Source organism: Moschus berezovskii, chromosome 13, assembly GCF_049115385.1.
Source record: "Moschus berezovskii isolate FMDL1 chromosome 13, NW_MosBer_1.0, whole genome shotgun sequence".
NCBI classification, from domain to species: Eukaryota; Metazoa; Chordata; class Mammalia; order Artiodactyla; family Moschidae; genus Moschus; species Moschus berezovskii.
In genome coordinates, this window is record NC_142472.1 from 57,072,573 (window position 1) to 57,088,364 (window position 15,792).

Below are 15,792 nucleotides of genomic sequence, written 5' to 3' on the forward strand. Positions count from 1 at the left end.
CCACCAGGTGTTTGACGTAATCCTGCCTTTGGCAGAGGACAGAGCACTGCTGTTGCCTAGACTTGCGTGGACCATTAAGAGCCATAAAAATACTGTAAACATCAAAGTGAGGCCAGGCTTTGCACTAAAACATCCTTCTACTTCTCTCTCCCTTTTAAAAAAATTTTCACCAGCTGGAAAAAGGAAAGGGAAGGTAACCAGCACTTACTGGGCACCTGTGATGTTCATAATAAATAGTAGTAATAAAAGCAACTGTGCTGGTGGTTATCATCCCAATTTCCTGAATGAGCTGGAAATTTAGAGGACATTCGTCCAGGTGCTGCAGCGGGGATGGCACGGCTGGGATTCTGGTCTCCGTCTGGCTATGAGTGAGTGAGTGAAAGTCGCTCAAGTCATGTCTGACTCTTTGCGACCCCATGGACTATACAGTCCATGGAATTCTCTAGGCCAGAATACTGGAGTGGGTTGCCTTTCCCTTCTCCAGGGGATCTTCCCAACCCAGGGATCGAACCCAGGTCTCCTGCATTGCGGACAGATTCTTTACCAGCTGAGCCACCAGGGAAGCCCAAGAATACTGGAGTGGGTAACCTATCCCTTCTCCAGCAGATCTTCCCAACCCAGGAATCCAACCGGGGTCCCCTACATTGCAGGTGGATTCTTTACCAACTGAGCTATCAGGGATGACATCCCCCCCACACCCCTATGGCTGAGCAAAGCATTTGTGGTCCTCGGAAACTTGATTCTGGAGACAAGTCTTTACCAACTGAGCTATCAGGGATGACGTCCCCCCCCACAACCCTCTGGGTGAGCAGAGCATTTGTGGTTCCCGGAAACTTGATCTGGAGACAAGTCTGATGTCCCTGACGCTGGTGAATTTGAACTCGAGAGCACGTGAGAGCTGATCTGGGTGTGCTGTTGAGATACATTGACTCATGTATGCATTTTTTTTTTTATTTTAAAGGGAAATCCAGTGAAGAAGGAGGATATTTTTGTTGCAGTGAAAACATGCAAGAAGTTTCATGGTGATAGAAGTACGTTTTGGATTATTCATTTTTATTGAACTTTAAAAATCCACACTGCCTTTAAAAAAAAAAGGGACAAATCAGATATGAGCTCAACTCAAGAAGGGGATAATGACAGATCTATTATTGGAAGTGCAAGCAGTTATATAATCAGTCTCTCTCCTCACAGCACTTCAATCACCAAGATCAATTAGAAAAGACAATTTTGTGTTGCAACATGAGAGGCCGTGGCCCTCCTAAGGACTGATTAGAGCGGTGTTTTAAATTGGAAATGGAAACGCTCAGCTGTGGCAATCTAGGAGACTGTAAGTGGATAACAATCCATTTTGCAAAACAGTGTCCTGTTATGTCCAAGTGTGGACTCCGAGCTGTGAAGAATGAGAGGGGATTTCTCAGGGTAACAGAATGTCAGAAAGAGTGTCTTTCTCACGCTGTTCCTTCCTTTTTTATTTCACACACACACATCAGAACTTTTAAGTAAGGGTGTGTATTTGCTCATGTGTAGATATACAGAGAAAAGTAAAACATGTCTGTCCTACAAGCCATGTTTCCTTCTTAAGGAAATCCTGCACATAGATGTTTCTATTTAATTTTTTGATGCCATTACAGAATTCTGCATTATGGTGATACTGTTTTTTAAAAAGCCGATCTTAAATATAAATACATAATTCATCTGTTTTTTCACCTTACTTCAAACAGCACTTTTCTCAAATTGAGGATTAGGCAGTCTTTTGCATTTTCTAATTTTAGCACATATTTTATTTTTTTTTCCATGAAAAGACTCTCAGTTTTATCAAGAGTGTGATATTTACAGAGGAGAGATTTCTAAACCAGCTGTCATGTTTGTGGGATTGGAGCTAAATGGGGAGTTCATTTATGTAATTTATGTGATAATATGATATTTACAAATGATGCTTTAAAGAGGAACATATTTTACAGAGAAAAGAATATTATAATTTGGAATTATGGCATTGTTTAAGACACTGACATCAATTCAGGTCTGGTTATAGTCAACACTATCTTAAAAAGTACGTTTGCTATAAACCTTCATGGTTATCTAAAATAGTCACAATAAATTCTAAGTCCTGTTAAAATCAGTCTAAATAAATATATGCATTCATTATACACGAAGTCCTAAAATACTATTAAAAATCAATATAGAACTTAAAGTTTTCATTTGTCATAAGTTTAACCTAGGTTTAATATCCTTTTGTTTTCACATAATCTGGAGGGACGATTTTTGATAAATACTTTTCATTAAAAAAGTGTCAAGTAAACTGAACTAGACTACTTTTCTTTCTTTTTTTTTTTTAAACAGCAGGCAGAGTGCTCGAATTGATTTATTTGATCTTGAAGCTGCCTTTGGAGTATATATCAATGTTAGTAGTGGGGGTGGTGGTATATTCTCTTTTGAAACACATTTTTCAAGTTGGCAGTAAAGTGGTAAAATTAGGGATGGTCTCTGTTGTAGTTTTCATATTCTATAGAAATGAAAAAAAGAGTTAGCTAATTTTAATTTGGTCATTCTGAATAATCTAGTTTACTGCTTTCTTATTTTGCATAAGGTTACGATAATCCTTTCAGATATTTATCAATGCTTTTATATTTCAATTTTGAGTCAAAGGTTTATAAAAATTATAAAATCTTCCAAGTCTGTTAGGAGCATAAAGATCAAACCTCCCCAAACCAGATGTACTGATTTACTGCTCTTAATTGGGTGTGGGGTCATTGAAGCCTGAGATCTAAAAGATATCTTGAGAACTTTGTAGTGGAGTTGCTGTGGCAGGCTGTCTTTAAACTTGGACCTGTTTGTTTGAAAAGATAGTATAAGGTGGCTGGATTTTAGGGACTCTGATGTCTATGTTGCCTGATGGACATGAAGTCTACCAGGCCAGGGGGCTCTGGCCCCCTTTTTGGAAACCTAGTTCTGCCACCAGTTGGTCAAGACAATTACCCAGTAATCGTATTAGTTTCAGTCGACAATGCCACAGTAACTGCTTCTAACTGCTAATTCTTTTTTTTTTTAAACACATTTTCTGGTGTTTTTCACATTTTTTTTTTTTTAAAGTAGCACTTTATTTATTTATATTTGGCTGTACCAGGTCTGTCTCCAGGTGCAGGCTTTCTCTAGCTGGAGCAATCAGGGGCTACTCTCTAGGTGTGGCGCAGTAGATGGGGGGCACAGGCTGTAGGGCGTGGGCTCAGCAGTTGCGGCACGTGGGCTCCGGAGCACAGACATCAGCAGTTATGGTGCATGGGCTTAGTTGCCCCATGGCATGTGGAATCTTCCTGGACCAGGGACCAAACTCATGTCTCCTGCATTAGCAGGTGGACTCTTAACCACTGGACCACTGGGGAAGTCCCTTTCACCTGTATTCTGTCATCTGATTTCATGTTGACAGCTCCCTGTAATGTGGTAATTACTGTTGTTCACTTGATATCGCAGAGAAAGAAAGCCGACCATGGGATGACACACTGGCCCAACTTCATGCAGACTGAGCAGGGGAGTGGGGGCTCAGGTTTTCTGACTCCAAATCCCCAGTTCTTTGTGACCCCGTGGACCCCATGGGATTTCGACCCCATGGGATTTCCCAGGCAAGAATACTGGAGTGGGTTGCCATTTCCTCCTCCAGGGGATCTTTCCTGACCCAGGGATTGAATCCACATCTCCTGCATTGGCAGGTGGATTCTTTACCACTGCGCCACCTGGGAAATTTTTTGGATGTGTTAGGAACGTAACGCTTAATAAATAGTATTTGATAGCTGTGTTGATACTCTGCTGTGCTGAAGGTCAGATTTGACTTGGCTGGAAGCAGTGAGGCTTTTTACTTTCAGTAGCAGTGAGGACGGCCAGGACTTCAAATCCACAGATGATCTGAAACACACATGGAGCTGGGGAGTCAGATGGCCCCCCGTCCTCGCGTATTACTGCGGCAGTCAAGCAGAACGCATGGACTCGGGGCTTTGTTTTTTCTTTCTGTACGCACTCTGGTAGAAACACTTGAGGTTACAGAAACCAAACAACAGTGAAGGAAGAAATAAACACAGACAAGGCTGTGTTTGTCTCTGAGCAGCTGAGAGCCGGCTGTGCTGTGAGTGACTTCCCTGGAGGCGGTTCTCACTGTGTGCGCCCTGGGTTCTGACTGGAGTGGACACTCGTCACACCCCAGTCCTGGCTCCTCCAGGGGTGAGGATAGAACGGTCTGGCCAAGGCTGTGGTCAAGGCGAGGGAACGTACACACTGAACTCATTTTTCATACTCTTTTGGGAGAATTGAAAATACAGCCAAATTTCAAAATTAGAAAAAAATGATTTTACATCTTACACTTTTTTTTTTTGCCTAACAGTAAAGCAGACCTTTACGTAACTGCTTGTGTCTTGATTCTGATTTAGATGAATTAAAGCATCTTAGGACACAGTTAGCAAAAATATACTCTGTGTTTTGGCTTAAGAAAGCAGTATATGTCAACAGCATCAAACAGGCATGGTTTGCTGAGATGCAAGTGTTTGGTAGGGTTTTAAAGAAACTTTGGAGGTATTATATAAAGCAATGAACTGCCACAGCATGTGAGGTTAGGTTTAAGCGAGGAAAAGCTCGTTGGAGTTAAAGCAGCTTCTTTACTTCCTCTTGGGTTGCGTGTTTTTCCTCATGTGATACGAGCTGTCAGCCAAATGTTAAGGGTTTTCTGTGTGTCCTTCAGCCACGTGCTTCCCGTGTGGGTCCCACACATGTCATGGAAGCCCCTGTTTATGTTTGTCAGCTGGTGGGCTGTGAAGTGTCCCCTTCCTGCTGTCTCCCTCTAAACAGAGAGGTTAAATTGCCATTTGCTCAACCTTCAGTTCCTTATCGCAGCCTCCGGAGCTCTTTAAATAAACATTTGACACCTTTCAGCTTAAAACAAACAAACAAACTGGTATCTTGACTGTATCAATCTTCTCTAGATGTGAACACACTGATGCTAAAGACTGTGTTCCCTCTGGTTGGAGGGGTTTATTGAAAACAGGTTGAATCAAAATGCAGCCAGCAAATCCTGTGTTAGATGAAGTGAGTAGATTAATTATTTTTTTTAAGTTAATTTTTATTGGAGTTTAGTTGCTTTACAACTTGTGTTCCCACTTTACAGTTGCGTTCCCACTGAACACCAAAGTGATTCAGCTATGTGTATACACATAGCCCCTCTTCATGGGTTTCCCTGCTACTCAGGTCATCATAGAGCATTGAGTAGAGTTCCCTGTGCTGTATGGTAGGTTCTCCTTCAGTTCAGTTCAGTCGCTCAGTCGTGTCCAACTCTTTGTGACCCCATGAACTGCAGCACGCCAGGCTTCCCTGTCCATCACCAACTCCCAGAGTCCAGCCAAACTCGTGTCCATTGAGTTGGTGATGTCATCCTACCATCTCATCCTCTGTTGTCCCCTTCTCCTCCTGCCCCCAATCCCTCCCAGCATCAGGGTCTTTTCAGTGAGTCAGCTCTGTGTATCAGGTGGCCAAAGTATTGGAGTATCAGCTTCAATATCAGTCCTTCTAGTGAACACCCAGGACTTTAGAATGGACTGGTTGGATCTCCTTGCAGTCCAAGGGACTCGCAAGAGTCTTCTCCAACACCACAGTTCAAAGACATCAGTTCTTCGGTGCTCAGCTTTCCTTATAGTCCAACTTTCACATCCATACATGACCACTGGAAAAACCATAGCTTTAACTAGACGAACCTTTGTCGGCAAAGTAATGTCTCTGATTTTTAATATGCTGTCTAGGTTGGTCATAACTTTCCTTCTAAGGAGTAAGCGTCTTTTAATTTCATGGCTGCAGTCACCATCTTCAGTGATTTTGGAGCCCCAAAAATAAAGTCTGACACTGTTTCCACTGTTTCTTCATCTATTTCCCATGAAATGATGGGACCAGATGCCTGATCTTAGTTTTCTGAATGTTGAGCTTCAAGCCAACATTTTCACTCTCCTCTTTCACTTTCATCAAGAGGCTTTTGAGTTCCTCTTCACTTTCTGCCATAAGGGTGGCAGATCTGAGGTTATTGATATTTCTCCCAGCAATCTTGATTCCAGCTTGTGCTTCCTCCAGCCCAGCATTTCTCATGATGTACTCTGCATATAAGTTAAATAAGCAGGGTGACAATATACAACCTTGACGTACTCCTTTTCCTATTTGGAACCAGTCTGTTGTTCCATGTCCAGTTCTAACTGTTGCTTCCTGACCTGCATACAGGTTTCTCAAGAAGCAGGTCAGGTGGTCTGGTATTCCCATCTCTTTCAGAATTTTCCACAGTTTCTTGTGATCCGCACAGTCAAAGGCTTTGGCATAGTCAATGAAGCAGAAATAGATGTTTTTCTGGGACTCTCTTGCTTTTTTGATGATCTAGTGAGTGTTGGCAATTTTATCTCTGGTTCCTCTGCCTTTTCTAAAACCAGCTTGAACATCTGGAAGTTCACGGTTCATGTATTGCTGAAGCCTGACTTGGAGAATTTTGAGCATAACTTTACTAGTGTGTGAGATGAGTGCAATTGTGCGGTAGTTTGAGCATTCTTTGACATTGCCTTTCTTTGGGATTGGGATGAAGACTGACCTTTTCCAGTCCTGTGGCCACTGCTGAGTTTTCCAAATTTGCTGGCATATTGAGTGCAGCACTTTCACAGCATCATCTTTCAGCATTTGAAATAGCTCAGTGGAATTCCATCACCTCCACTAGCTCTGTTTGTAGTCATGCTTCTTAAGGCCCACCTGACTTCGCATTCCAGGATGTCTGGCTCTAGGTGAGTGATCACACCATCATGATTATCTGGGTCATGAAGATCTTTTTTGTACAGTTCTCCTGTGTATTCTTGCCACCTCTTCTTAATATCTTCTGCTTCTGTTAGGTCCATACCATTTATCGAGCCCATCTTTGCATGAAATGTTCCCTTGGTATCTCTAATTTTCTTGAAGAGATCTCTAGTCTTTCCTATTCTGTTGTTTTCCTCTATGTCTTTGTATTGATCACTGAGGAAGGCTTTCTATCTCTCCTTTCTGTTCTTTGGAACTCTGCATTCAGATGCATATATCTTTCCTTTTCTTCTTTGCTTTTGGCTTCTCTTCTTTTCACAGCTATTTGTAAGATCTCCTCAGACAGCCATTTTGCTTTTTTTTTTCCCTTGGGGATGGTGTTGATTCCTGTCGCATCCAGTGTCACGAACCTCCATCCATAGTTCATCAGGCACTCTTATCAGATCTAGTCCCTTAAATCTATTTCTCACTTCAACTGTATAGTCATAAGGGATTTGATTTAGGTCATACCTGAATGGTCTAGTGGTTTTCTCCACTTCCTTCAATTTTAGTCTGAATTTGGCAATAAGAAGTTCATGATCTGAGCCACAGTCAGCTCCCAGTCTTGTTTTTGCTGTCCGGTCTTGTTTTGCTGTATAGAGCTTCTCCATCTTTGGCTGCAAAGAATATAATCAGTCTGATTTCGGTGTTGGCCATCTGGTGATGTCCATGTGTAGAGTCTTCTCTCGTGTTGTTGGAAGAGGGTGTTTGCTGTGACCAGTGTGCTCTCTTGGCAGGTTATCCTTAGATATCTGTTTTGTGCATAGATTCAATAGTGCATATGTGTCGATCCCAATTTCCCAATTCTTCCCATTCATGGACTATTACTCAGCCATGAGAAGGAATGAAATTAGGTCATTGTAGAGATGTGGCTGGACCCTAGAGACTGTCGTAGAGAGTGAAGTAAGTCAGGAAGGGAGAAGTATTCTGTATTAATGCACATATGTGGAATCTAGAAAAACTGTGCTGACGGTCCCATCCACAAGGCAGAAGTAGAGACGTGACATAGAGAACGAACGTCCGGAGTGGCTTAATTCCTGATGATAGTTCAGTTTTCTCCCAGCTGCCGGGCAGGTGAAGACGGGGGACCAGCGTGCCCTGGCACTACTGTGTCAGGTAGCCTTTCCGTCTTACAGACACCCCACACCCAAACCAGGAATCAGAGCACAGCCTTGGTGTTGTCACTAAGCCTCTCCTAAGAAAAGAGAAACCAGGGCTTTCCTGTGTGCTCACTGACTTTCACACCAAGACAGAAGGTCTATCTGTCAGTTGGAAAACGGCGGATTCCTTAAATCAGAACAGTCATGCACATCTGGTTGTGTGGTAGATTTTGCTCAAGGGTTAGTTCCTTTTCGTTTGTAATCAGAGTTTTGCATGTCAGCACGTTGGAAGTAGAAGGGACTTCTCTGCATCTCCTGCTTCTCAGTGGTGCAGCCAGGTGGAAGATGTATGCTCTCTGGGCAGATTGTTTTTTTTAATAGTACAGTTCTTTTTACTTTATCCTAATTTTAAATTATCTGTGGCTAACATTCTTGAAAGAGACATTCACTATTGTTTTATTATGTGGGAGGAAGTATGCTTCTCTGTACTGAAAATGAAATAGATTACGTTAACTATATTGAAATATTTTCTCTAAGTTTCATATCTTTAGGAATAGTGTCTTAATGTAATATGAAATATAAATAATAGAAAGAATTCAGTTATTCACTATTCAAACAGTGATGATAAAATAGACCAAAATTTCTAAAGTTTTAAACAGTGTTGCATCAACTTTGGTTTAAAATAGTCTTCATCTGCTGTTGTAGAAGACTTCACCTTGACTTCAGTTCTTTGCACAGGCATTCCCGTGATGAGGATTGGATAGGTGATAACATTGTTTGCTGTTGGATGCTTTTGGGGTTCGAGACTTCAGAACACTTTGCTATGTTGAAATGGTTGGTTCATTTTAAAATGATTGGTTATGGTTGTACTGGTTTCCCAGGTGGCGCTAGTGGTAAAGAACCTGCCTGTTAATGCAGGAAATTTAAGAGATGCAGATTTGATCCCTGGGTTGGGAAGATCCCCTGGAGGAGGAAATGGCAACCCATTCCAGTATTCTGGCCTGGAGAATCCCTTGGATGGAGGACCCTAATGGGCTGTAGTCCATGGGGATCACAAAGAGTTGGACACGACTGAAGCAACTTAGCATGGTCTTGTACAAAGGCTGAATCACTGATAGAGATAAAACTCCTTCCTTTAAACCAGTTCCAGGAAGAGCCCTCAGCCTTTTGGAATCCCCAGAGCACCCAGTCTTCAGTCAGCTATTCACTGACCACTTACTACGTCTCAGGTCGTGTGGGGTGCTGGGCTCTGAGAAATTCTTGCCTCTGGTAACATTTCTGTTTCACCTGTTTCAAGCCTAAACAGGAAACAAATAGGTTAGGTGTGTTGTTGTTCAGTCGCTCAGTCATGTCTGATTCTTTGCGACCCCATGGAATGTAGCCCACCTGGCTCCTCTGTCCATGGGATTCTCCAGGCAAGAATACTGGAGTGGGTAGCCGTTCCCTTCTCCAGAGGATCTTCCTGACTCAGGGACTGAACCCTGGTCTCCTGCACTGCAGGCAGATTCTTTACTATTGAGCCACCAGGGCAGCCCGTCTTGTCTGGATAAGTCCTGCTTATTATGTGCAAAGCCAAGGGCCACCACAGGGCCAAGCTTGGGTTTTCTTGTGCTGGAATTTGGACAGAATAAGAATTTTTCCTTCTTTTTTCTTTTATTCTCCCTCAGCAACCTTATCTATTATTATTTAAAACTTATTTATTTTTGATTGGAGGCTAATTTACAGTGCTTTGTTGGTTTCTGACATACATCTGCATGAACCAGCCATGTCCCCTACATCCTGAGCCTCCCCCCGACCTCCCCTCATCCCACCCCTCCAGGCTGTCACAGAGCACCAGGTTGTACTCCCTGTGTCATACAGCAGCTTCCCATTCGCTATCTGCTTTACGTATGGCAATGTATGTTTCAGCACTACCCTTTCAATTCCTTCCACCCTCTCCTGCCCCCAACCTTATCATTTACGGATCTTTGTCCATTCTGGCATGGAGAAACCTTTATATCTGCCTTTTTTTATGATCGCAGAAAATTGTATTTTAATATATAAAATAATATTTAGTGGCTTAAAATAGGTAATTTGGAAGTAACCATAGCAAATGTCCAGAATTCGTAAGTCTCTTCTTTTTAAAGAGCTGGGAAATAGTGGACTATGGAATGGTGTACTTTTGTATTTTCTGTATATGGGCTATCTGAGTTTGTCTCCCAATTTGCTGACTAGCATAGCTAGACACTTAACTTTGACATCGTGTGGGTAGTTTTTGCATATCATTTATTTTTATTTAGGTTGGGGGAAAAATATAAATGATTTAATAAAGTTTCAAAATATTGACCTGAAGATTTGGTTCATCAGAGTTGAGATTCTTAAATCAACAGTGTAAAATCTAGTTTTTTTATGTTGATGATCTTTTCTATTAAAACAGCAGTGGAATCCCTTTAAAATTGAGATGCACAGGTAGTAACTTTAAAAAAAATTATAGAAGAAAGTAATTACTGAGATAGTTGGTCAAGTGAATTAGTATCAAATCGTGGTCAAGCTGATTTCTCTGTGTCGGGTGTGGAGTCACAGCTACCTTTGAGCATCTCATCCTAAAATACAGAAAATCAGCTGAGTTTTCTGCTGTTTGTGTTTATTAAAATAATTTATCTGTTCATGATACAGTTTTATAATCTGCAGTGGTTTTCAATTTTATTTCTTCTGCACTTTTCAAAAGTACAGCACAATACTATCAGCCATCCCATGTAGTGATTTTTTTAAAATTAATTAATTTTACTTGGAGGCTGCTGCTGCTGCTGCTAAGTCACTTCAGTCGTGTCCGACTCTGCGACCCCATAGACGGCAGCCCACCAGGCTCCCCCATCCCTGGGATTCTCCAGGCAAGAACACTGTAGTGGGTTGCCATTTCCTTCTCCAATATGTGAAAGTGAAAGTGAAGTCGCTCAGTCATGCCCGACTTGTAGCGACCCCATGGATTGCAGCCTACCAGGCTCCTCCATCCATGGGATTTTCTAGGCAAGAGTACTGGAGTGACTTGGAGGCTAATTACTTTATAATATTGTGGTGGTTTTTGCCACACAGTGACATGAATCAGCCACTGGTGTACATGTAGTGATTCTTAATGGCAGGGTCATGTCCTTTATAGGGTCGGGTGGTCCTGTTCACATCTTTGGGTGGAGACATGTGTAGTTTGAAAAGGTTCCCCCCTCCATTGTGAGGGAGGCAAGTATACATCTCAGTTAGAACCACACAGAATATTCCAGCCCTTAGAAGTAATTGTATCCCCACACCCCTGAAAAGCATCTAAAACTCCAGTTGTGAATTTTAAATAAAGCAGCCTGGGAAAAGAGAAAAATTAGTTAAAATTAACTTTGACACAGCAGTCTAATCCGACTAGACAATGTATCTTTCTGTGGAAGCAGCGTGTTTATCACCAGCAATGAGGACGGCCTGTGCTGTTGACATTCCTCAGGGTAGGAAGGGAGCTCTAAGCCTTGGAACACGTGGAGAAGAACACGTGCTGGTTCCCTTCCTTTCTGGGGGGTCATCCCGTCATGCTGAGGTTCCAGCTTCTTGGGTGACTGTGCCAGAGATGGTCCCCTCTCTCGTTTTTTTCAGTCCCCATCGTGAAGCAGACTTGGGCGGGGCAGGCAGGTCACCTCGAATACTACAGTGATTACGCAGACAGCTCCATTCCGACGGTGGATCTGGGGATTCCTAACACAGATAGAGGTGAGTCCTCAGTCCCGACTGATCCTCTTACTCAGAGTGTCCATTCTGTAAATATAGTAGCTTAGGATAAAAATGAAGTATTTTATAAATACTGTAATTTTTCCCTCATGTAAGTTTCTTTCCTCCCTCCTCACATCTTTACCCATGGTGTGGACCGAGTCTTGCAGGTTAAGCACTGCTTTTAGTATTAACAAAGGTTCTAAGTTTTTAGTTGGCCATGTAAGTGATTGACACACATGACGAGTATGCACATGACAGTCATTAAAGAGTTTAATGACAGATTTTTTGTACCTTCATAATTCACTGTGGCCAGAATGGGGTGCCTGTGTCTTAGTCACTCAGTCATGTCCGACTCTTTGCCACCCCATGGACTATAGCCCTCCAGGCTCCTCTGTCCCCCGGATTCTCCAGGCAAGATTACTGGAGTGGGTTGCCATTTCCTTCTCCAGGGGATCTTCCCGACTCAGGGATCAAACCTAGGTTTCCTGCATTGCAGACGATTCTTTACCATCTGAGCCACCAGGAAAGCCCCCCTCCCAGAGTTAACTTTTCATATTCTCATGTAAAGTGTCTCTTCATTTAATTTTAGCCATTTATTCAGCCAGTGTTATCATCCGACTGTGGTGTGCTGGCCCCTGCTAGACACTGAGGGAAACAGGAATGAAGCTGATGGTTTCCATCTTCCAGAAGCTTATGGTCTGTTACGGTCCAGGATGCATTTCGTTTGTACTTCTGAGTAGCCCTTAACCACATTGTACATGGGACAAATGTAGTATAAGTTCATATACATATATATACTATATAAGTAAATTGTTGAAGTACACCTGTTTTTCTCTTCAGATTGCAGGCTTTCTAATTCAAAACATTTTTTTATTTCAAAAAATTGGAAGTATAAATTTGGCCACCTCACCTTCAGATGCTCTTTATTCATCTTAATTTTTATCCATTGTTCCTGCCACATTTTTCTTTAGTTTTCTGGTTCTCTCCAAACCTTTTTATGAAAAAAAGAGTAGTAAGTTGATGATCTTGTTCTATAGAGTAATTTATCTAGATTATTTTATGATATTGTCACTCATAATGCTTTGATTGATAAAGTACACAGTAGAATCAGATATGCCATCCTGTAGTATTGATTATTCTGACAAGATTAGTATATATATCACTAAGTCTGTCTGTTGCTGTCTGTTTTGGAAAAGTGATTTCAGATTGAATTTTCTTTTTTTTGTTTATCTTGCTTTTTAGACTCTAAATTGACTCTAATACTCATATATTGATGCATTCTTGATTTGTTTTATTTTCAGTCTGACCTTATTATTGCTTATATTTATATTCTACCTTATCCAAAAGGAATTTGAGATGGCTTTCAAAAATATATACCATAATGTACTAAAATGTATTATGTTAACCATACTATAATGGTTAAAAATACATAAAGTGATCAAGAATAAGAAAAGTAAAGGTTAAATTGAGTGCTTTGTTCTCTACTGTGTCACTTAATACTTTGTTGGGTTTATTCTTATTTATCGACTTGCATTCTCTTCCCAAGCGTTTATTGCTATCCTGGCCTCAGCATTTTCCATGAGAGGTTTGCTATCTGTTGGCATCTAAGGGACTGTGCCTCTGACAGCACTGTATCTTTAGTGTACATCCTAGAACTGGCCACCATGTCTGGCATATGAGAAACGTAATAGCAAATATTTGCAAAATAAGTAATTGACAGTATAATATTGTATCTTGCACCATCATTTTCCTAAGGTTGTGATGCCTGAGGTTCTAATATTTCTTTCAGAATAAGGAGGTCTAAGGAAAGAAGCTAGGCTCCTGTAATTTCTGCAAGACTTAACAAATTTCTTATGTGTTTGGAGTAAACTACAGTGTCTCCTGTACCTGACTTTGTGTGATTCCCCTCACCTCTCTAGGTCTTCAGTCCCTCGTGTATGAAATGAATGACTGACTTCATGATTTTTATCACTCCCCCTGGTTCACTAAGTCCATGGAAATTAGAAAAGGCTGATTTTCAAAATTTCAATTTCTTAAGTGCATACCAGTGTTTAAACTTTGACTCACAATGTTTTAAGGAAAGTAATACATTGTAAGTTTTCTTCTCACCTTTCCTAGGTCATTGTGGAAAGACATTTGCCATTTTGGAAAGATTTCTAAATCACAGCCATGACAAAATACCATGGTTGGTCATTGTGGATGATGACACATTAATAAGGTAAGGGGTCCTCTTGTCCTCAGGTGGCTTTAAATTCTACATGTATCCATAGTTAGAAACTAGGATGGGCACTTCTGCTGCTGACCAGCACGTGGAAACAGGGACTGGATTTTACCTTCACATCTGAAACATGCCCCCCCAAAGGACACAGTATCTGCAATGAGTTATTTTTAAAACATGGACAGGAGACAATACAGTATAATATGTATAGTAATTCAAACCTAAATAATTCAAAACTAAAATAATTTTAATGTTGAAATCAAACATCAGTCATATCACTAAATGTGAGTGGGTTTAACTCACCTAGTAAAAGAACAAACTTTTCAAAGTGCTTATAAAACAAACCCCAAATCTATGCTTTATATGAAAGACACATAAACATAGTCATTCAAAAAGTCTAATGATAAAGGAATGGGCAAGGTTTGCCAAGCCAGTGGGAACAATAAAAATAAAAAATTCAATTCCCAACTGAAGCTAGGAAAAGAATCACAAAGTCAACCCAGATAAACAAGGAAGAAAATAATAATAAAGATACATGCAGGAATAATGAGGTAGAGGTTAAAAAAGCAGAGGATCAAACTAAAGAGGCAAAATTTTGGTTCCTTGAAAAAAAAATCAACAAACTGTATCAAGTGATTTCCAGTAGATACCATTACATGGAAAAAGCCAAGTGCATAAGAATGTATTTTGTTTGCTTCCCTGTGAGTAAGAAAGAAGGGGAAATAAAGCATACCCATGTGGACTTAGCTGTTCCAAAAAAAAGTGGGCAGATAAACTGGAAATCCAAAAAGTAGTTCCCACAGAGGGGTGGGTGGGAGCATGGGGTAGAGGAGTTGGGGTATGTGTGCCCCTTTTCTATCTCTTTGTTTAGTTTTGACTTTGGGAAGTGTGCTCATATTTTACCTATTGAAAAAATGAATCTATAAGGACAGGGGGAAAATCAATAAGGATGAGGAGAAAGCTGAAACAAATCAACTGTATTTCAGATGAAAACAATCACACTAAAGGGAAAATATAAAGCAAATGTGCTGCAGATTGGTTTTAGAGACTCACCTTCAGGGGTGGAGGAGTGGGGATGCCAAGCAACTCCTGAGATTTCAGTCGGTCTGGTTTTTGTCATGAAGCAACTCTGAAGGTGTGTTAGGTGGGCTGTAGGAATGAGCAGATGGCTAAGTGGTAACAGTGTTGGTTGGGAGCCACGGTTCTCACTGTGGAAGGACATGGGATGGGCCAGGCTAAGCTGATAGGCTGGAAGACTGGAAGTAGAGAAATCTCCAAGAATAGATAATTTCTATTAGATTCATGGTTTTTACAGTGTTTGTGTGTCTGTGCACACATATCTATTTTTTTTTTGCATGTTTAAAATCTAATTATAATTTACAAAGTAGCCTGGTTATTGCTGTGACTTGTAACATTTTAACATAATAACTAGAATTATAACTGATAACACTTTACCAGGACATATCAGATTTTCATGAATTTCACATAATTTCTAGGATATTTATATAAGTAGCATCACCCATACGGTATAACCTGAGAAGACTCATCATTCCTCCAACAATATTTCCCATGCAATTTAACAGTTTTGTCGGCAAATATCAAAAGGGTTTATAACAGTCAGTCAGATAGAATCATGTAGATCACTGTGAAATAATATATTCACTTAGCCAAAGTAACAAAGAAGATTTCAAAGGTAAACATAGAACAGATTACTTCAGAGGTAAAGAAACTTAAAATCCATTATCAAAGGCAGTTCAGCATCTCAAGAAAACTTTTGTCTATACATAAAAACTCTTTCTTTGGGGTCTACCTTCCATCAAACCTTCTTATCGCTTTCTGTACCCATTTGTTTTCCCATCCTCGAACAGTCACCTATAAGTCAGACCTGCTTCCTTTTCCCTTCATAAAAATGTACTT

At 40.8% G+C, this 15,792-nt stretch overlaps 1 protein-coding gene across 1 annotated transcript in view; it reads left to right on the forward strand.

Moving 5' to 3' along the window:
- The window catches only part of B3GLCT (beta 3-glucosyltransferase), a 117,770-nt gene that overhangs the window by 80,217 nt on the left and 21,761 nt on the right, over nucleotides 1–15,792 (forward strand). The window contains exons 11-13 of the mRNA XM_055426302.2: nucleotides 962–1,031; nucleotides 11,544–11,657; nucleotides 13,776–13,875. Coding sequence (XP_055282277.2) covers nucleotides 962–1,031; nucleotides 11,544–11,657; nucleotides 13,776–13,875 — 284 coding nt within the window. The remainder of the gene's footprint in view (nucleotides 1–961; nucleotides 1,032–11,543; nucleotides 11,658–13,775; nucleotides 13,876–15,792) is intronic.